General features: G+C 39.4%; 1 protein-coding gene across 9 annotated transcripts; it reads left to right on the forward strand.

Annotated features, from left to right (window-relative positions):
* The first annotated feature begins 118 nt into the window (after window positions 1-118).
* On the forward strand, window positions 119-22,543 carry SLC35A5 (solute carrier family 35 member A5). Of its 9 annotated transcripts, none has more exons than XM_070508820.1 (8): window positions 119-256; window positions 1,162-1,310; window positions 3,844-4,036; window positions 5,546-5,644; window positions 6,971-7,104; window positions 9,630-9,697; window positions 15,785-16,565; window positions 17,932-22,543. In XM_070508820.1, exons 5-8 carry the CDS (start codon window positions 7,027-7,029, stop codon window positions 17,998-18,000), a joined length of 996 nt encoding a protein of 331 aa, XP_070364921.1. In that variant the 5' UTR covers window positions 119-256; window positions 1,162-1,310; window positions 3,844-4,036; window positions 5,546-5,644; window positions 6,971-7,026; the 3' UTR covers window positions 18,001-22,543. The 9 variants fall into 9 exon arrangements, with proteins under 9 accessions (XP_070364921.1, XP_070364920.1, XP_070364922.1 ...); XM_070508819.1 differs by having other exon boundaries at window positions 3,935-4,036; XM_070508821.1 differs by having other exon boundaries at window positions 3,935-4,036; window positions 6,974-7,104.
* The last annotated feature ends 29 nt before the right edge of the window (window positions 22,544-22,572 follow it).

A 22,572-nucleotide genomic window follows, 5' to 3' on the forward strand; every position in this document is an offset into this window, starting at 1 on the left:
TCCGGAAGTGTAACACTGAGTGCGCCTGCGCAATGGGCACCACGCCCTCTCTCTTTCCCAGTCGGGTTCTTATTGTGCTTTTTGTTCTGGAATAGAAGGCTCCGGGACAGAGGCTTTTTCGCTTTTCTCTCCTTCCCATAGCCTTCCCGCCTATGGACCCTAAAAGCTACTACTGCTGCTACTGCGGAGCTAGACGGCTACTATCTCAGCTCTAGGATGTGCGCTCTTCCTTTAGAAGCTCTATGGAGGGAGTGAGGTAACCCTGCCCGCGGGCAAAGGAGTGCGCGTGCGTGTGAGGGGAGGGCGCGCCAGATAGCCCCACTGCGCATGTGTGACAAGAAGGCTTTCCCTGCAGGTGGAGGGAACCCTGCCTTGTAGGGGAGGTGTGGCTTTGGCCTCTGTGCGCTTGCCCGGTTCGGCAGTCGGTGTTGGCCTTTCAAGCCCATCTCTCACCGATCCTCCAGGCACTCCTGTGCGCTATTCCTGCACTGAGAAGCTTTGGGCAAGTTACTTACCCGGCCTAGACTATGAATAATATGCATTTCTGCTAGGGGCCATATTCATTGCTTTAAGCTCAAGTCGCATCTTACCGGCAAAATAATCGTGAGCACTGTGTAGTGTCTTCAACACATCAAAAGAGGGCCTTAGGGTCATTGATTTCTAAATTCTCTTCTATTTCTAACACTAGTTCAGTATAAATTAACAGCATTGTTGCAGGTATTTCCATTTAGGTCATTATTGTAAGGAAATCTTTCCCAGTAAGCTGTTTTTCCTCTTCTTAGGGAAGAGCTGCCACTGAGAACAATACAAATCTGAAATTCTCTTCTTCTAGAGTTAAGTTGCTAATAAGAGTGAAAGTTAAAGAAATGCTTTTTTGCAGAATTCTGCTGTCCCAAAGTGTCAGTGGCTCACTTGCTGCCTTTGGCAGCAGTTCTAATCTGGCCTTTCCTTTTCTGCCATTGGAATTTCCCTTCCTATCAAATTTTGACTCCTTTCGTTTCCTTTCCCCATAGCTTCTCTTTACTTCTCAATTTTCTTGGTTCTGATATAGCCATAGCCAGACTTCTAAAAAATCCTTTTTGTCTTCTTCAGAAATCAATGGTATTTGCATTATGCTTAATCTGCCAGCAGGTTTGCTCATGAACTGTTCTTCTCTTTAAGGCAATTAAAAAGCAGTGGAATGGAAAGTAAGTGCTGTGGTCATCCCCTATTAAGCTCCCTGTCAACGATGTATACATTCCTGCTAGGGGCTGTATTCATTGCTTTAAGCTCAAGTCGCATCCTGCTGGTAAAATATTCAGCCAATGAAGGTAAGTTAAGACTTGGAATATGTATGCAGCATTTCCATCTAATCACACATTCTCTCTCCTGTTTTTGGTTTCCTTGTGTATAAAATGGTGATAATACCCTTTAAGCACTGGCTTCATGGGAATGATAAAGAATGTTTAAATTTGATTCTTCAACCTTTGATCCTTAGCAAGAAAAAATTTTCATGCTGAGTGAAATTTGGGTCAGTCAAGTACAGAATCAAACCCTTTATAGAACAGATCATAACATCTGACTATTGCTTCAGTCAACAGCACAACACAACAGTGTTTCTGGGCCCATAGCAATATGTATAATTATAACTTATTTTGAAGGAGACAGGAGGATATATTTGGTCACCTGGCATTTATGAGGTCATATCTTAATTGCTGTATCAATGTGACAGTACAGATTATTAGCTATAAATATGTGCTCAAGAAATCTTGTTTTTCTTTAATGTAAGAATTTGTATTTAAACGATTTAATTCAACAAAACTGTACTGAGAACTTCTCACTAGTTATTGAGGTCACATAAAATCTTCACGGCATGACCCTTAATGGTCTGCTTGGGGCTCAGATGTGTATATAAGTCTCTACTTCAGTTAACGTTTTTCTGCCAGGCACTAGACTAAGTGTTTGTAACAGGATTCAAAGTGCAAAAGACATAGACTTTGTTCTCAAGAACTCACAGGTTATTAGGAGAAACATACATGTAAGTACATCATGAAAATAACAGTATAATAAATGCAGTTCTACACCAAAGGTGCAGAGATTGTTGAGAGTAGAATGTGATATATTCTGTCTGGCAGAGGATGATGTGGTGACGGTTGATGCACAAGAAGACAAGATGGGCAGGCTTTTCAAAACAGAGGCAACAACCTATAAAAATGAAGAGATGCATAAAAAAGCAGGATGGATTGTGAGACCATGTAGTTCAGAATTGGCACAAAGCTGAAGGGCTTGGAGGAGAGGGAGGTAATACTGATAGTTAAGGACTTCATATGCCATCTGAGGAGCTGGGACTTTATTCTCTGGGCCTAGAGTCTGGGGGATAAGGAATACTTGAAGGATTATGAACAGGAGGGTAAAATGAGAAAGACTTTTATGATAGCTGGATGGAGGATGGACTAAAGGGGAAGAGACTGGAAGCAGGGTAGCTAGTTAGGGGCTTATTGCAAATTCAAGCCACAGATGATGAAGACTAACCAAGGCTCTAGAAGTAGAAATAGAGAAGAAGGGTAGATTCAAGAAATAAACATAGAAAAGATAGGACTTGGAGAATATATTGAATGTGGAGATTAAAAAGGAGATGAAATATTGGATAGTTCAGAGGTTTCTGGTTTGGAGTGAGAAGTGGATTGATGATGTTCTCAGCTGAGATGGAGACTTAGGAGGAAGAGCAGGTTAGATAGAGTTCAGAGAGATTGCAGTTTTAGCTACATACCTTCCATGAGGCCAGGAGCTGTCCCCTTGTTCAGTGCAATGTCCTGCAGTGTCTAGCACATCACATATGTGAGGGAAATGCCAATTAAATGAATGAATAGGAGGTAGTTATTCATAAGGGTGTGTTTAGTGAGCATTAAATGTTCCAAAGTACAGATTTGGAGACGTTAATATTAAATTGACATTTGAAACCCTAGGAGCAGAGGGCTAATCAGGGTAAGCACACAGAATGAGAAAACAAGCCAAGATCAGGACTCTGAGGAATGCCAAGATTTCATAGTCATGCTGACGCTCAGAAGGACTCCAAGAAGGAGTTGATAGATGAGGGAACTAAATGTATGTCACTTGTAGAAGAGAAAGAATGAGTTTGAAGACTGAGAGGGAATTGCAGCGTTATAAGATAAGGATTAATACATGCCTTTTGGAATTAGTAATTAGGAGATATTTGTTAATCTCAGAGTAGGTAGGTTAAGTACAGTGTTGATTGCAGAAACCAGATTGCTTGGGGACAAGACTTGAAGGGAAAGTGGGTAAAATGGAGATAATGAATGTTGACACTGTTTTAAGGAGAGAAGGAGAAGGTGTGGTAGTTGGAGGGGTAGGATCTTATATTTTATTTTTCAGATGGGAAAGTTTTAAGCATATTTATAGGCCAAGGAGAGGAAGCCAGTTTATATAGCGAAAGATAATGGTGATCTGCTGAAGCTAGAGAAAATACTTACTGGAACAAAGTCCCTGAAGAGAAGGGTGGGCTTTAAAGGGGAGAATGGGTGAATACTGGGGCCGTGGCCCCTTTCTTTGGGACTAAAGGGGACCCAGTAAGGATGGATGTGATGTAGATGAGGGTGTCTCTGGGTAGAAGGTGAGTGGAAGGAGGCCCCACATGATGCTGAGACACAGTTTGGGATCACCCATGACGGAAATATGAGGAAAAACAATAAAAGCAAGAATGAGTTAAAGAGCAGTGACAAGAGGTTGAGAGTTGTAATCTGAAGGCCCCTACCCCAGTTCTTGTGTGTGCTTGTTCACTCATGTGTGTATCATAGTAGAGATCAATGCAAAATATTATTGGAAGTTAACAGTGTGTGATTTCAGTCTAGCTTTAAGCTCAGAAAACGAAGAAGGAGACATTTTAGCTGGGCTTCGAATGATGGAGAAAGTTTAACAGGCAAATAATTGAATTCAGGTAGACGTTTATTAAGTGCCTACTGCATGCAGAACACTTACCTGCTGGGTCTGTGAAGATGACTGACATGATCCCTTTCTCGTAAGGAGCTTACATTCTAAGGTAAGACATACGTGTGAAAAAGAACTGTAATACACTGTGACAAGTACTGTTACAGAGGTTTATAGGTAGTGTTACAGGATCAGAGATGAATAAACAATTGATTGTGCTTCAGTTGAGAAGGTCAGGGGAAACCACAGAAAAGAGGAAGGGTGTTCTGGGTAGAAAGAATGTTGAGTTGGCATTTTTCGTCTGTACTTGGCCAGTTTTGGTTTTTAATATGATGACCAAGGGAAACAAGCAAATATTTTCAAAAGGAGGAAAAAAGGCACTCCTCAGAATAGAACCTAATCAAGTTTATGTTTGTCCTTGGCAAAAATATGGAGTAAGTTGTTTGTAAGCATTTAGGAAACAGGTAACAGCTAAGACCAAGGTGTGCTCAGCAAACCTCACTGCCTAATTAGATTGACTTGTGAGTTAGGATGTAGCTTCCCAACTTGTCAATGCGTTTGGATGTGTCAGCGTATTTTCTCTTGGCCCTAGAGGTAGCCAGGGCCCTGGGCCACTTACCTCTTGCCTCAAGTGGCCTTCTTTTACCCTGATGTACCATTTATCCCGGAGTGCCAAACAAATATTGTTTCTATGCATGCGATGGTGTGAAGCAGACAGGAAAGCTCTGAGTTAAGGAAACATCGCAGGCAGGGAGTACCTTCATTTTAACAAGGCAAACAAGTCACACAAGAGGAACCATGAGCTAGGTAATAATTCAGCCAGGTAAATTCATAGCTTTTTAATGAGTCAGGCTCTGAGTGGTAATTAATGGTCAATGTAGAAGGCGTCTCTTAAGCCATGCCACAAAGCTTTCTTTGCCCATAACCCTAGGCACCTCAACATATTTACCAGCAGCTTGGATGAAAACATGAGAGGCATGTTTATCAAATTCAAGGAGAATAAAATGCTGAATGGGGTAGGGAAAGCTAATACATTAGGTGAATTGATTCAAAAGTGCAAAATAGCAAAGCCAACACGATGAAGTTTAATAAAACCAGTATTAAAATCCAGCTTTTAAGTTTAAAAACAGCTGTAAATTATTAACTGTATGTAAGTGTTGATCATTGTTATTGCCATTGAGTCAATTCTACTCTGGCGACCCTGTGCAAATCAGAGCGGAACCCTGCCCAATCTTTCTGCACCATCCTCTCAACTTGCGGTGCCATATCAGACAGTGCTCTGCTGCTATTCATAGGGTTTTCATGGCCAGTTTTTCCGGAAGTGGGTAGCCAGGTCCTTCTTCCTGGTCTGAGTCTGAAAGCTCCACTGAAACCTGCCCACCATGGGTGACCCTGCTGGTATTTGAAGTACTGGTGGCATAGCTTTCAGCATCACAGCAACATGCAGCTACCACAGTGTGACAACCAACAGATGAGTGATGTGGTTCCCTGACCAGGAAATGAACCTGGGCTGCGGTGATGAGAACAATTTATGTTAACCACTAGACCACCAGGGCTAGCTATGTATAAGCATTAAATGGAACAAAACTTATAGTAAAGAAACGTTTCTCTTACATTTCAGAGAACAAATACGATTATCTTCCAACTACTGTCAATGTGTGTTCGGAGCTGGTAAAGCTAGTTTTCTGTGCAATTGTGTCATTCTGGGTTATCAAGAACGGTGAGTCTTGAAATGGTACTATATACTTGATAAAAGTCACAGAATCAAAAACTGTTAGAACTGGAATGAACGTTTTATATCACTTAGTCTAGCCTATTAACTTTATACGTGAGGACGCTAAGATGCAAACAGAAGTGTGATTAGCCATATTCTACAGTTGGAGAAGCAGGCTCAAAGAGGAAGTGCTCTGCAGGCTGATGGGAGGGGGCAGAGCCGGGACTCCAGCCCACGTCTCTTAGCCTCCTGTCTGTTGCTCTGTCTCATGACTTGTTTTTGCAGTGGGTCGCGCAGTGAGTTTTTATTCACATTCAGGATTTTCTTAATTACCACTGTCTGACTTGATATGTAGCATATTGCAGAACAGTCCCCATTTCCTTCAGGGGAGGCAGCATAATGCAATCGAGACAGTAATACAGAGAGACTGAATTCTGGGGCAGATCATTTTAACGTTTCTAAGCTCCAGTTTCATTAATTGTCAAATAGGGATACTAATCCTCCCTCACATCTGAAGTATCTAGCCTTTGTGGCTCTTCGTATTTATTAATTCTCCACCGTAGTTTCCCGTTTATTGAGCCTTAGCTCTCTGCTCCTTTGACCTGCCTCCCCACATGAGGTAAACAGAATTGAGTATTAAAGGTTTGCCCAAGAAGATGTCTTTTCATACTCAAGTGTTTCAATCTGTGCAGTTTCTAGTTAGTGGAATACATTTCTTAATCTCATGAAATTCATGCGTTATTTATAGGGCTTAAATCATTTTCTGTCTTTTCTTTTTTACTTTGTATTCTGTCTGTTATGGTACCTCCCAAGTTTTTGGAAGTCTAGAGATGGAGTATTAACTCATATTAGGATTAGTAAAAGTTAATTTTCTCTACTCTGACATGTATATAAATTTTCACCTAGTATCTCCCTTTCCTGATCCCTCCCCGGGAGGAAAAACATCCCAGCATGAACGCTTGATTTTTTTCTGCTTATTTTAGCTTGTTGATCTCTCCCTTGGCATTATGCTCTCCAAGTAGTAAGAAAAACGGCAAGTATCCTGAGTTGCCTTAAGTGACACTTCTATCTCAAGTTAACAGGAATTAGGAAAATCTCTATTCCTAAGGTGTTGCTGATTGTCAGTGATGAGGCACAGTGGTCGATTGAAGAAAGACAGTAATGAAATCCTGTATTGTCTTTGATTTCTTAAGGCTAATAATCACTTATGGAAGCAAGTTCATAAAGCGTCTTTTAAAGAATTGTATCAGAAGTCAGACACAATTTACTTTCTCTAAAAGTATGGTGATTCTCATGAAGATCATTTGTTTACTGGTGTATTTCTTTCCTTAGAAGATCATCAAAGTAGAAGCTTGAGATGTGCTTCCTGGAAGGAGTTCTCCAATTTCATGAAGTGGTCCGTTCCTGCCTTTCTTTATTTCCTGGATAATTTGATTGTCTTCTATGTTCTTTCCTATCTTCAGCCTGTAAGTAAATATGACAAAGAAAATAGCATTGGAAAAACACAGAGAAATGAATCTCAGAACTAATCTTTCTCTTTTTTTTATCGTTTTCCTTGGCGTCGTTAGTTTCTGAGTGCCCTTCCTGGCCTTCCCAAGGTTTGACCAGATCATCTGCCTACTGACCAATCTGCTTGCCAGATTCTCTCACTGCTATAGATCACTGTATTAAACTGTGTGGACTGTTCTGCGGGAGTTGCTCCCTGGGCAGCGAATCTGGAGCCATCTCTCTTTGTGTAACCTTCATCAGTCTATTTTCTGAGCCATCCTATGGTCACCAACCTCTAATATTAATCTCAGCACCCAGGACCTCTAAGCAGAGTTCCATGAATAACTCAGAAAATTATTACTCAGTGCACCACTCTTTCTTACACTCACTTTAATGTAGTTTGTATGTATTCTATTTGTATGATTTTTTTTGTTGTTGTTAGTCCTATCATTTAACTAACAAGTTCTTCAAGGATGGAGATTATATCCTCCCAACTTTAAATGTTATCTATAGCTGATAATATGAGCAATATTTCTCATCTCTCTTGGCATCCTCCATGCCAGCTTAGAGAGCCAGTAATAATCAGAATTAAAATTTGGCCTTCTGCTTTTACCTATTACTCAGTTTGGGTCACGTGTGTATTTTTCCCTAATATTCTGTAAAATGAAGATTTCTGTTGCCATTGTTGCCAAAATGTGTTTTAAGTTTCTTTAAAGAATAAATTCAGGCGTTTTGATTATAAATAGGATTTTATTGGTTTAGTGTATCTGAAACCTCTTAAATATAGCCAAATCAGTTTGAGCGTGGGATGGAAAGAAGGGATCACTAGAGCAGTATGGGAGAAAACAGGAGTTTGATTCTTTTGCCTCGTTCAGAAGCTGTGTAACTAGCAAGCCCCAACTGCTCTAAGTGTCAGTTGCCCATCTGTAAGATAGAATCATGTTACCATACCAGCCTGAAGGTAGAGGCCTGGGCCAGGTGATTACCTGAGGTTCCTTTCAGCTCTGTGATCTGTGCTGTTAGTAATATTCATCCCGTCTAAAATGTGTTCTCGCCTAAATTCTTGCTTCCACTTTGTTTTTCAGATCTGAGAATTCCTGTACCCAATGACATAATTATCATGTTCAATAAGTATATATTTGTTGTATTTTAGTGGTATCCAACAAATCAGCTCTAAATTTGTATCCCTTTTCTACATCCTCTGTGCCAAAGCAAGACTGCAATTTCCTGTTCTTCCAGCTTATTGCTCTGCTCTTCCTTCCTGATTGTGTACAACCACATATATTACCAAATAAATTACATGGCATTTTCTGTGTATTGCTGTGCCCAGGTCTAGTTGGAAATAACGATGCATGGAAGTTTTGGGGCACAGCTCTGGTATTTTGTTTGCTCTATACTGTTGCATGGAAAGAGTTTTCAGAATCCATCAGGCCATCCAGGCCACCTGGTTAGGTGCGTTTGCCCTGTCATTGTGGTGACTGACAGACCTACCACTTCCCTACTCTTACTTTGTTTCCTAACTGGGAGTTACAGAGAAGGACGCTGAGAAAACCTTAAAATAGTGGTTCCCATAAAAATTGAATAGAAAAACAGCAATGTTGTGTTCTTGGAATTTTTGCTAGTTTTTATTGGATTTACTCTTATTTCTTTAATTCAGCTGCAGATTAGCCATATTTGCTGGTTATAATAGACTGTTGGTCATCTTTGGGGTTTAATCAGCTTGAAGTGACAGCAAGGAGAAGGGCAGGGTGAACTAAATCAGTAGGATTTGTTTTTAAAAATTATTAATGTTGTCAGATCCAGTTATGGGGAGCTCTGATAAAATTTCCTACTTTCTGGGCCAGAACATACATACACACGTTCAGAGTACTACTCTCATGTGAAATCTGACTGAATTCACAAAAACAAACCTTTATAAAAATCTGGCTGACACCCTTCTAAGTGTTTAGAGCAATGTGAATAAAGAGCTGTCAAACATGAGTTTAGAAGGGAATCACTGGTATTGAGTCACTATGGTTCAACCAGGAAAATTGATTCCATTCCTGGAATGGTAAAGATGCTTAGAAACCTGTGCCTCAGCTTTCTTAGTATATAAATGGGCCTGGCAGTACGTGTCTTCTCTCTACCCATAGAAGCAGTATTAAAAGGCTGTAAAGCACTGTGAGAGCTTGAGAAAGTATATTTTAAAAGCATGGTAAACGTTATTTCTAGACCTAATCCTTTAGAGTTTGTAAATATTTCCAGATCTGCACATACAGATTATTTACACAGGCATTTGCTGAATTTCAACACATTTTTCAAAGGCTGTCCAATAATTTGATCATATCTGCATAAATTCAACAAGCAATAAAAATGGAATTTAATCCTTTAGTGAAATAGCTGCCCTAATAACCCCTCTGGTTTTTGACCAAAAAGCGTTTTTTGTCAGATAAACCACGAAGCTGGGAGATTTCTAAGGTCAGTCTTTGTTTGGATTGTAACACTATCTTCTTTTTCTTTCTAGGCCATGGCTGTTATCTTCTCAAATTTTAGCATTATAACAACAGCTCTTCTATTCAGGATAGTGCTGAAGTAAGTAACTCGTTATGAAAGCGTATATCATACTTGAGAACGGCACAGCCTTGTTTCAGGTGATATACCCAGAGCACCGAACGCTCCGAGTCCCAAGGCCAGGATTTGATTCCTAGCTGGCTTTATGTATTGGGCGAGTTGTTTACCTATCTGGAAGGCAGCTCCAGTGCTAGCCTGTCTAAACCTTCTGCAATTTGATATTTGAAATGTTTTTTCTTAGCAGCTCAAAAAAGCAATATAATTGCCTGGGTTATTATTATTCTAATTTTTAGTGCCAGGTTTTCAACAAAGAATTCATGAGGCTTTTTTTTTTTTTTTTGCATAATCTCTGTACACTAACAGGGAACCAAGAAGTTCCTAAGATTAATACATTTGCTGTTTGGAGTTTGGAGATGGTAAAGAGTGGCAAATTCTTTATTAAACTACTTGAGATAAATACGTGATGTAAGCTCTAACTGGCAGAGGATTTGCATAAGGAATCTAGTCAATATTACAATTAATCAGAATGATAGACTTTTAAACTTTTCCAAAGCTATCACCAGTCTTTCCTATCTCCAGGACGACCTTTGAGTAAAATAAACATTTTTAAGTAGACAGGCTGTGCTGCAAAGCAGAGGCCAGGGTGTCCTGAGCTGATATGGGATCTGGGTGCTTAACTCCAGTTTAACTTTTCGTAATGATGATGATGATAAAAATAAAATTAACTTCTTGTTTTATTTGTTGTGATTGGTTTTTTTTTTAATTTTACATTCACTTTCTCTTTTTAATTTCTTATTTCTCAATGTGCTATGTCATAGCATGTTCTTCGATGATTTGTGTGTACAAAAGAATGAATGGTTTGGTACATAGGCACTCAGTAAATATTTGTTGCATACATGATGCATTCAGTACATAAATTATATAGAATTCTTGAAAGATTTTCTCTACCATGAGAAAACTTTAATTTAATGGCTGATGTGAGAGATGGGAAAAAATGAAGATTACATCTCGTCCAGTTGAAATGTTAGAGTGCACTGGAATTTGCTTTTGTATCATATTCTTCATTTTATTTATGAATTGTGAAAATAATTCAACTAGCAACTTAAAGAATGCTGTTCCAAAACATTTTGAAGTCTTTAAAATCAGCATGAAAGTCACTTTGTAGGATAAAAAGTTGGCTTCTGAGAAAATACATGTAAGCAATAATATCTTTATGTTGATTTTTGTCATAAAATTAGAGATGCACTTCCATGAAGGAAAAAATTGGCTCTGACACACAATAAAAGGCTATTTAATAAGGGAGTTTCAAAAAAGAGTCTCAGAAACATGTTTTCTTAAGTAAATTTTTTTCCTGTGAAATGGCGGTTTATGAGCACACATGGTGTTATGCTTAAGTTATATAATACATAAGTATTATGACAAAATTACATCAATTTAAAACTGAATTTACCGAAGAGAAGATAGAAAGTATGTATTGCCTGACTTAAAATTGGCCAGTAGCTCTGGTTGTGCCTGTAGTTGTTTCTTTGCTTTTCCTTTAACTTACTCCAGAGCATGAGCCATGCCTGTGCGGCCGAGGTGAGGGGCCACTCAGCAAGGCCCTGCCCAGTGCTGGCCTGAGTGCTCGTAGGCAACAGGGCAGGGGAGGTTCTTCACCAGGCAGGGACAGGAAAACACTAAGGACTCCTCAGGGCCAAGCGCAAGCTGAGGGCCTTTCTCCACTCTTTCAGCTTAACCCACAGTGACTCCAGGAGGCAGGTGCAGTTATTGTCCCCATTCATCAATAGATTTGTCCCAAGCCGATACGTGCCCGCATCCCACAGCCTCTGAGCATTTTGCATTTTTGGGTGGCTCCCTTGACTGGAAAGGAGGGATGTCTGGGGTGGGCAGGCCTAGGGGCAGAGGGACCAACTCAAAATGAGCTGCCCCTGTCCGGCTGAGCATGCCAACACCATGGGCAAAGATGACTGTAAAATTTTTAAGCATTTAAACTGTTCAGATTAAGAAAGTTAATTCTTAGTGTAACCGAATCCAAATCTATTTATACTGTAAACTTTAAATGTTTGCTTGTAATACTATTAATTGCAATATTAATTGTATTATTGCTAGGGTTTTCTGCTTTTTTACTTTTGTTGAGGAAGATTGGCCCTGAGCTAACACCTGTTGCCAGTTTTCTTCCACTTGGTATGTAGGATGTCACCACAGCATGGCTTGATGAGTGGTATGTAGGTCCCAACCTGTGAACCCCAGGCCACCAAAGCAGAGTGCGAGAAGCTAACCACTACGCCACTGTGCTGGCCCCTATTGCTAGTTTTAATAATAATTAACATTGTTATGAACTAAAGTTCAAAACTTTTTCACGTATTTTACCTCAATATTCAGAACAGTAATATTGATTCTAAGACATATGTTTGCTTTGTTGTTGATATCTCACTGTTTTGAATCTTTGGAAGTTATTTATGTTAAAAAGACGGTAAAATCACTCCATTTTTATTATTTCCTCAAGCACTAACTTAGCTCCCAGAGCGAGTCTTAATTTGACTGATTCACAAATCAACACCGAAGCTACTCTTCATAGAACTAAAATAATATAATAAATCTAATACTGTCTTTTATGAGAATCTTTTAAGAGTTATCTATTACATTTTAAAGTGAATTGAATTTTGTTCTCCTTTGATCTTTTTGTTGTTGGTAGTGTATGTTGCTTGTCTGTTTTTCCCTATTTAAGTAATCTACTTTCTGCAAATCATTTGATGATTTTTTTGCTCGTGGCAATAAAATAGTCCAGTGACTAATGCAAGAATTACTTAGAAGAATTTGAAAGTGGGAAAAAGAAAAATGTCACCATCCATATGTCTTCTTCTCTTTCCTAGAGAAACCCCATGTGAATGTATAGATATGTTCTTTGAGATATAGCCACTGGTTCAAAGTGGAAACTGATGGCAGACGTTCTGCATCAAAGCCTTACTGGTTTGCTGTTATGGCTGAGTAGTATTCCATATATATATGTACACACACTCACAAACACATACACATCTTCTTTATCCTTATCCATTCATATGTTGAGGGATACCTAGGTTGCTTCCAAGTCTTGGCTATTGTAAATAATGCTGCAATGAACATAGGGGTGTATATATCTTTTTGAATTAGTGTTTCTGTGTTCTTTGGATAAAACCCAGAAGTGGAATAGCTGGATCATACAGTATTTCTATTTTTAATTTTCTGAGAAATCTCCATATTGTTTTCCATAGTGGCTACACCAATTTACATTCCCACCCAGCAGTGCTTCCTAGTTCCACTGCCTCCAGGAGGGCCGGTCTGCCCCCCTTCGGATGTATAGATGCATGGATCTCTCAGGGGTCCTGGTGTGCTGTGCAGAGTCCTTTGTTGGTCAGTGGATGTCTGCTTGGTTGTAACTTAAAGGGGAGTGGCGAAGGGAACAATTCACTCCACCACGATGCCGACATCACCTCTGCAGCATTCTTTTGATGAAGAGCTGAGGCCTTTTCCTTGAGTAGGTATAAAATTTGCTGATTGGAGTTCTTTGGCTTCTTTCTTGCTTGAAGCTACATTGATTATACATCATCCGTGATTTCTGGGTTCAGTTTCTTTAAAGTAGAGTAAGTCCTTGAAAAATACTTTTAAAGTAGCTTCTCCTAGATTTTTATTATTCATTCTCTAATGTTAAAATTAGCTCACCTATACCTGATTCAAAGGCAGTTTTTTATCTTGTGAGTGATTTGCCTTTAACTAGTCTTCCTAAGCATTCAACTTAGTTTTCATAAAAATAGCAATCCTTTTCTTTCATTCGTAAGTTATCATTTATGTAATTATTAAAACATTTGATTCCAATAATGAGATTACCTTGTGAAAACCCGTTTAGAAACATAGACTCTGTGAGCAGACAGTTCACTAGGAGCAGAGGCCTGCCGGTGGGGCCGCCTTCTAGCTGCAGGTGTTCAGCTCTGAGCATGAATGTGAATGTTTTCCTGGGGCCGTGGACATCAGTTAAGTGAATTTCTACTGTTGCATTCACCAAACTGAGGAGCAAACTCTTCCATGTACAATCCGTCATCATTTGTAAAAGTTCAGATCCTAACCTCACAGGATAATTTGTTATGCTTTTTTTTTGGTTTTTGGGGTTTTTTTTGGCCAAACATCTACTATTTTCAGCCTAATCCTTAATAATTTTTACCTTCCCTAGAACATTACCTTGAATGAGTAATTATTTGCAATAGGTACTATGTAGCTTGTTTAAGGCTTTGTTTCCTTGGATGCTTTTTTCTCAATGTCAGTATTAGTGGAAAATCTATAGCTATGAGAATTGAAAACTTCTAAGGAACTAGAGATTATATCGTTGCCTTGTTTGTGTTGATATGCAGTAATTGGTTATATAATGATTTTTATAAATTGGGCACCCGTTCTTCATCTCTGTCTTTGCTGCTTCCATTCACTTTGCTCCCTACCACCTGATGTATACCAGCTGCACCATCGGAAATTTACGTGACTAGTTCACGGTTCCTGACCTCATGGCACATGGCTATGCTAGCCCCATCACTCTGTGCTAGATCTGGTTATTTGAAAGTATCTACGCGATAAGCATATGATAGTGTGCACAGGTGTCTGCTATCTAGGCTGGTCTGTGCATGTAGCAGTTTCGTAGCGTGAAACTCCATGGAAGCATTGGTGCAATCAGACACATCTTTCTATGTGCATGCTGGGAACTCAGAATTACACTTAAGTGGTGCAGTGGTCCAGAAGGAAGACGTGTAAAACCATGGCTCAGATCCCTTCCTTGCTCTTTCATAAATGCATGACCTAGGGAAGTCAGTTAACCTCTCAGAACACTATTTCCTCCATGAGAACAGGAATTGCCTAACCCATTAGTAGGTGCTCAGTAAATGCTCCAAAATTCTTGTAAGTTCTGATTCTCTCCTGTTGCATTACGCTTCTGCCATTGCTTGTATTATTCTCTTCGTGGTGTCCCTCTTCTTTGCCTGACTAATTGATCTGCAGGCTTGAAGATTCTGTTCCCCTGAGAGGCCTCTCTGTCTAGCCCAGCCTGAGTCAGCAGCTGCTCTTTCGTTAGTCAACATTGTACATTCTCGTTGCCTTTGCATACTCTCCCTTCTGCCTAGGTATGTCACCAGCTTCCTTTTCACATGGCAAACTCCAGTTTATTTTTCATCTTTGAGCTCGTGTCATTTCTTTGAAGCAATACCTGATTGTTTACAGACTCTAGTGTTTCTTCTTCAGTGTATGTCAGTTGTTCCCTGTATCACTTGTCACACATTATATTGTCATCATTTAGTTTCGTGGTGCTCTCTCTGTTAAAGTGTAAATTCCTTGAGGATGGAGATCAAGTCTTTTTTATCTCCCCAGATTGCCTGGCACATATTAGCTGCTTATGAGATGGCTATTGAACTGAATGAATCTGCAAAATGGAATAATAATAATGTCTTCTATATCTCACAAGTTTGTTGTTTGACAAAATAAGGAATTGTTAGGACTTTGTAGGCCGAAACACTAAAAATAACTTTTCCTTGCCTTATCAAACAGTGGATTGCTGTAAAATGCTTTATGATTAGGCTCTAATCCAGGAGCCAGCTTCCTCCTTATCTTTTTTGGGTCATAAATACCTTTGAAATTTGACAGAGCTTTGAAGAGTGCCCTGGTGGTTGGGGAAAGGCCAGGAATTACCTCTGTAGAAGATGTGGCACCCACTGCAAGGATTCACAGATTTCTGAAGCTCATCACATTCTGGTTCATGGGAACCAGGTTGAGAATACTTACTTTGTAGTGAGATAAAAAGATCAGCTCTGGAGGTAGAAAGGGGGCTTAGTTAAACCTTCAGGTTAAAAGGAAACTTACTGTGAGGAGAAATGACTGAATGGCCTTACGGGACAGTTACTATAAAAGTAAATAAAAATGTCAAGTTTAAGGAGCAGAAGCACCAATGGATTTTGAGCTTGAATTGGAAACACTAGCAAAAACTGGCTGCAGTTCATTCAACCAAGTACTCAAGAGCCTGAGTTTTCAGGAGAAACAGTTGATATGGGAGGAGGGAAGAAAAACAGTAGTAAAGTCTTGTTTTTCATCTTTGAACAGGAGGCATGTAACCTGGATACAGTGGGCTTCCCTCCTGATTCTGTTTCTGTCTATTGTGGCCCTGACCGCCGGGACTAAAACTTCACAGCATAACCTGGCAGGACATGGATTCCATCACGATGCCTTCTTCAGCCCATCCAATTCCTGCCTTCTTTTCAGAAGTGAGTGTCCCAGAAAAGACAATTGCACAGCAAAGAAGTGGACTTTTTCTGAAGCTAAGTGGAACACCACAGCCAGGGTTTTCAGTCACATCCGTCTTGGCTTGGGCCATGTGCTTATTATAGTGCAGTGTTTTGTTTCTTCAATGGCCAATATCTATAATGAAAAGATATTGAAGGAGGGGAACCAGCTCACTGAAAGCATCTTCATACAGAACAGCAAACTCTATTTCTTTGGTGTTCTTTTTAATGGACTGACCCTGGGCCTCCAGAGCAGTAACCGTGATCAGATTAAGAACTGTGGGTTTTTTTATGGGCACAATGCATTTTCAGTAGCCCTTATTTTTGTAACTGCATTCCAGGGCCTCTCAGTGGCCTTTATTCTGAAGTTCTTGGATAACATGTTCCATGTTTTGATGGCCCAGGTCACCACTGTCATCATCACAACAGTGTCCGTCCTGGTCTTTGACTTCAGGCCCTCCCTGGAGTTTTTCTTAGAAGCCCCATCTGTTCTTCTGTCCATATTTATTTATAAAGCCAGCAAGCCTCAAGGTCTGGAATATGCACCTAGGCAAGAAAGGATCCGAGATCTAAGTAGCAGTCTTTGGGAGCGCTCCAGTGGGGTAAGTTTGTGAGGATGCTGCTTTTTGCCTGTTCTTCCCAAATTCAAAGCATGGTTATACAAGTGCTGATTTATCAAAGGACATATCAGATCTCTGTGACTTTTAAAAGTCATCCAACAAACATTCATTGGACTTCTTATGTGAGGAAGGGCTCATGATAATGCTGTCAGGTGTCAAGAAAAACTATAAATCCAAGTCTCAACAATGTCATGCATTAAAGGTATCAGAACATTATGGAGTTACTGAGCTGGAGGGTGCCTCAGGTTGTCTGGTCCAGTCTCCCACATATCACAAGTGAAGGAACAGACTTGGAGAGGTAAATGGTCTACAGACAGTAAGTGGAGGAACTGGTGCTAAACCCGTGAGGTCTGACTTCTAGTCCATTACTCTTTCCAACCCACCATAGTTGGGAAAATAAGCCTCATTTGTCAGAAAAGTTGGTCTTCAACATTAGGAAGTCTTGTGAAATGTAAGTAGAATGCCTGGCTCCTTAATTTTCCCATAGTTATTCATAAACCACAGTGAACCAGAAGTGCAGGCCTTGTTTATCTCGCTAAGAAGGTGATTTTCAAAAGGATCTCTAAATGTAAGAGAAGAACATTTTCTAGAAGAATACTTCTGCGGTTAGTCTGAATAAGTAGTTTTGTGCGAGTTTGCTTATAATTGTTTTAGGAGGGTCCATCAGTCATGTTATTAGGAAATTAATAATGGTCTTTTGGAGATTGAAGTCAGGAGTAAGATATATGTTATAAAAGATGAAATAGACGCCTCTATTAGCTTTAGATTTACAGTTTTCAAGAACACACAAAATATGAAATACTTCACACAATGAATATTTCACTCTTTGGGAAAATTAATCTGTTTCTTGTTAGAGTTCATGACAGAGCTTCCCTTGGTAATACTTCGGAAATGGTGGTGCAACAGGTTCTTAAGATGAAAAAATTAGAGCCTTGGGTCCCAAATGCCCTGATCTCAGCCACAGTATAAATTCAAAAGTCCTGTGTTCTTTTTTAGTGGTCTGATAACACTGCTTGCCCTACTTCTTAGGTAAAAGAAAATTAATTTAGGCAACAAGGCCTAGTTGATACCTCTCTCTCCAATCTTTAATCATTTCCTGTCAAGACCAGCAGAGGGTGCTGCTTACTGTGCTCATGATAAGTTTGAAATTCAAGTGCTGAGGTGCGTTTCAAGTTTTCACCATCTCATTGTACATCTAAAATTAACTTTCAAGAACTTGTGTTTATTTAATTTCACTTGACCAAATTATAGTTTAATGAAATAAAACCTATAATTTGTTAGTAATCATTAAAAATGCTGCATTTCTAGTTTTGTTTTAATTAATTACTGATTTCGTGTTTCCTTTTAGGATGGAGAAGAACTGGAAAGACTTACCAAACCCAAGAGTGATATTGAGTCAGATGAAGATACTTTCTAATTGGTACCCAAATAGTTGGCATCTCTCACAAACCTTATGCTCCCGTTTTCAGCATGTGTAATACTTGTCTTTTCACTTCGATAAACCAAGAACATTTATAAAGCATAATCCTCTCTGCATATATCTAACCACTCCCTGAACAGTTCCGTCCAAGACTTAGAGTCCCCAAAGGCTAAGAAGTTCTAAGGAACTGACAGAGGAGTAATAGCATGGAGGCTGCGTTAATGGTCCTGTGCTTGATAAGTCAGGAAGAAATATTCACAGATGATTTTCCTCGTCCTCCAAGGTTCCAAAAAACTTGTAGTAATCATGTGAGCTGGACCCTATAAATATACAAATAGAGATCGGTTTGCCAGATAGTCGTGATTTTGTAGTTCTACTCTGCATGCCGAGGTCTTCCCTTTTTATCGTTATAAATATCACCTAGGTTGTCCCTTGAATTTTGAGGCCCTGGAGATACACATTTTGCAATTAAAAGCAACATGACTCTTTCAAAAAAATTTGGTGGAAGGACCTTACTGTCTAGCTGCAACACTGATTTGAGGTTTAGATAGTCTGTGCTAAATGTTTTGCTAAAGAAGCAATTTTTCAGAAACAAAATCTCAGAAATTTAATTTCTAGGAAATCATGGGGAATTTGATTTTTAGTGATTGTCTCTTGATGTTTTTCTACAGAAATAAGCTTTAGTTTAGGTGAAAACTGGTTGTAAGTCACTACACTTATCACTTGTATTTTAAATCACTTACACAAGCTGCGCTGGGTTTTTTTCTCAGTTTGACCTCATTACTCTTGGATTATTATATTTTGAAGAACTAATAAGCCATTTCATTTTATTAGTTATTAATTAGAACTTAGGGTGATTATATGTATGGTTGTCCTATCCTGTTGCTACGAGTTGAGACAGTGGCTTCAGAATCATACCAGATTGTCAGTAAGATTTATGCCTAAGATTCCTTTTAAAAGGATCATTTTGCAAACAAATGACATTTACTGAAATACGAATAGTATAACTCTACAAAGAGGAAGGCCATTAATAAATAAAGCCCTTTACAGTAATGACATTTCACACTTCAAGTGCATGGTCTTTTTCAAGGTATTTTTGCATGCAGCCAATTGACTCCATGAGGTAGAGAATTCTGTCAGGTGATAGGTAATTTAAAAGTGAGAAAACGGAAGTGACTTGCCCAAGGTCATGCAGCTGGATGGCGATTGGACAAGAGTCAGCTTTAGCTAGTCGGCCTGTGTGCTTACAGAGTATCACACTGCAAATGTGTACACTGCACTTTAAGACGTCATCCTCATGCTATCTATTCATTTTTTCTCTTCTTTCCCCTAATTTTTGTACAGAAGAACATAATACTGTTATAGAATCCATCTGTAATATCCAGAATAATATGACTGGTAAGAGTTGGTGGAAATTTATAAATAAAATAATTATTAAACCTATATCTTATGTTACCACTCTATCATGTAAGGTGGAATACAGAGTGCTTTTAATTTCAAAAAATGGAGTGCAGCAAAAACCAAAACAACATTTAAAACTTCCTCTTTCAATAGATCTTGACTTCTGAGGATAGCCAAAACTGTTCACTTTATAGGCATTTCCATCAGTTATGTGAAACACGAAGATTACATTATTAGGGCAATTTATTTTAAAGGTAAGGAAAATCAGGTATGGGAGGACCTCACTTTTAGAAAATATAGCATACGAAACCTTTGTCTTACAGAACAGATGAAACAGTAGATTCTACTAGTTCATGAAAATTGATTTTCTTATTTACAATTACTTTTTTTCATCCTCCTTTTTGGAAAGCATTTGTTACTTTTGTTAACTCACCGGTTAGTGAGAGAGAGAAAGAACTGGAACTGAAATGTAAAGTTCTGATGTGGATACACTGGAGTACTTTGTGGGCACTTCTGTTTTGAAAGGAGAGTACCGGGAACATGAGAGGTCTAGAAACCATATCTTATCACCTTGGGTGCGCTTGGAATCAATTATATAACCAGGCAGAAGAACAATTGTCATATAGAAAAGGTAGACTTCTTTCCTTTTCTTAAAAAACAGGGGCCGGCCTGGTGGCTCAGCGGTTAAGTTCACACGTTCTGCTTCTCAGTGGCCCGGGGTTCACCGGTTCAGGTCCTGGGTGCAGACATAGCACCACTTGGCAACCCGTGCTGTGTTAGGCGTCCCACATATAAAGTAGAGGAAGATGGGCATGGTTGTTAGCTCAGGGCCATGCTTCCTCAGCAAAAAGAGGATTGGCAGTAGTTAGCTCAGGGCTAATCTTCCAAAATAAATAAATAAATAAAAAAGCAAACTACAGTGAAAGTTGTGGGGTGATGGTTATTCTTTCTTTATAAGGAAGACTCTCCTAACGTGATACTTTTGTTTTTGTTTTTGTTTTGCTTTATTTATTTTGCTGAAGGAGATTTCACCCTGAGCTAACATCTGTTGCCAATCTTCCTCTTTTTGCTTGAGGAAGATTCTCCCTGAGCTAACATCTGTGCCAGTCTTCCTCTATTTTGTGGTGGGTCGCCACCACAGCATGGCTGCCAACGAGTAGTATAGGTCTGCACCTGGGAACCGAACCAGGGCTACTGAAGCAGGAGCACGCGTACTTAACCACTAGGCCATGGGGCTGGCCCCACGTGATACTTTTCGACAGTAGAAAAGGCCTCCCTGAAGAGTAGTAGAGAGTAGTGGTAATTCTCTATCACTGAAGTTTTCAGAGAGAGATTGTATCATCAGGATGTTTTAGAAGAGATTCCTTCTTTGGTACAGAACTTGAACTAAGTGACTCATAAAGGTCCATCCTACTTTTAGATTCTCTTCTAAGTAGTTATGACCTACAACTAGTGCACTCAATCTACTCCCTTCATAGTTTCTGAATAGCCTTTAGTCGGACCACAAATGTGGCATACAGTGATCTGGTTCCAGCTCTGTCATTGGTCCTAGGACCAAACTTCTGTCCAGCAGTCTGCCTAATCCTGAGGGGAAGCAGGACGTGGCTGTTGGTTATAGACGGAAAGATGGCTTACACCCAGCATCCTAATCCTTGGCCAGCTACATCCTGCTGCCATAGATTTTCAAGGTCTGTGTGCAGAGGAGATGCTCAGAATTACTTTGTAACTCTAAGGCGTTTTGCCTCTGAATCCTCATGAGGAAGCTTGGGAGCCGGACTGGACTCTGTAGAGCTGCAGGGAATCCTTTTGCCCTTGTACAGGCCCAACAGGCTGGACCAAACACAGCCCAAGTCGTCCTTGGGAACTTTCCCTTTGACTTTACGTCCTGATTTTTCCTGTGGACTCTTACTGTCCTAGTGTGGAGAAGAGGCAGAGAAAGTCAAACTCAGAGGAAAGAGAGTTGTTCTCCTTCTCTAAAGCCTAGAGCAGACTTTCTGAACTTGACTAATGTGTATCCCTCCTTTAAAGGAGAAAGAATTCTCACAGATCTCAGTATGGACCTTTTTTCTACTTTTATGTAAATACACACAAACGTAATATGAAGTGTAAACTTTTTGCTCATAGTTTTTGAAAACCAAAACAGATTTACAAATAAAATACAAACAAAGCTATAAAACCAAGAAATTTTCAATTCAAATGTGAATTTAGTGAGAAGGTGGTATTTTGCTTAAATAGAGTCACAATAAATCCCCTGAGAGACCTGCAGAACTTCTGTCCTCACTTCCTATTTTACTTGCTCCAAGCACCGTCCTCTGTCTGCCAAGATAACTGAAACCTGCTGACATTGCCAGTAATGCATTTAATCCTGCCGGGATTTACCAACTCATGTCCCTAACAATCCGATACGGATGTGGCGTGGGTCAAGCTGCCAACTCCCATTGGCCTCGGTGCCCTGGAAAGATTTTTAAAATGTCAGCTTTATGCGTTCTCTGCAGTTTTGAAAGAACTCACCAATAGAATTGCCTAGGCTTGACACATTTTTGAAGAGTACTTTTTTCCCCCACAACATTCTCTTTCTTCCTCATCCTCTTCTTGGCTCACTCTTGATCATTTATATTTTGCTGAAAAATTTAACCATCCAGATTTTCAAATTTATTTGCATAGGAATTTATGAATCATTCTCATAATTCTTTTGATTTCCTCTTATAGTTCTATTTTCTTTCTCATTTTTAATTGTGTGTATGAGTGGTTTCTGTATTGTTTTTTTTTAAATAGGTTAATGAGCAGTTTCTAATTAATTTTTACTTCATTGAAGTTTATGTTTTTCTAAAGTTTGTTCTTTTTCCATCTTATCTACTTCAAATGCATTTATTTTCTTTCTTGTTTGTTAATGAACATGTTTATAACTAGTAAAGAAATTTCTTGGAATAAGTACACCTTACTTAGGCCAATCCCCGAAGACTAAAATAATAGCATTATCACATCATTATTTTCTAATTATGCTGTTTTGAGTCAAGGGTAGTGTGACTGAGGTTTTTATTCATACTTTTGGTATTTTCCAGTTTTCATACACTTAGAAAATGAGATCTGTGCTCTCTCGATTGTTATTTTCATGTTTTTATTCACTTATTAGGTGTATTTTTGCACGTCCTTTGGTACGCAGTAACT

The sequence above is a fragment of the Equus asinus genome, chromosome 5 (assembly GCF_041296235.1).
Source record: "Equus asinus isolate D_3611 breed Donkey chromosome 5, EquAss-T2T_v2, whole genome shotgun sequence".
NCBI classification, from domain to species: domain Eukaryota; kingdom Metazoa; phylum Chordata; class Mammalia; order Perissodactyla; family Equidae; genus Equus; species Equus asinus.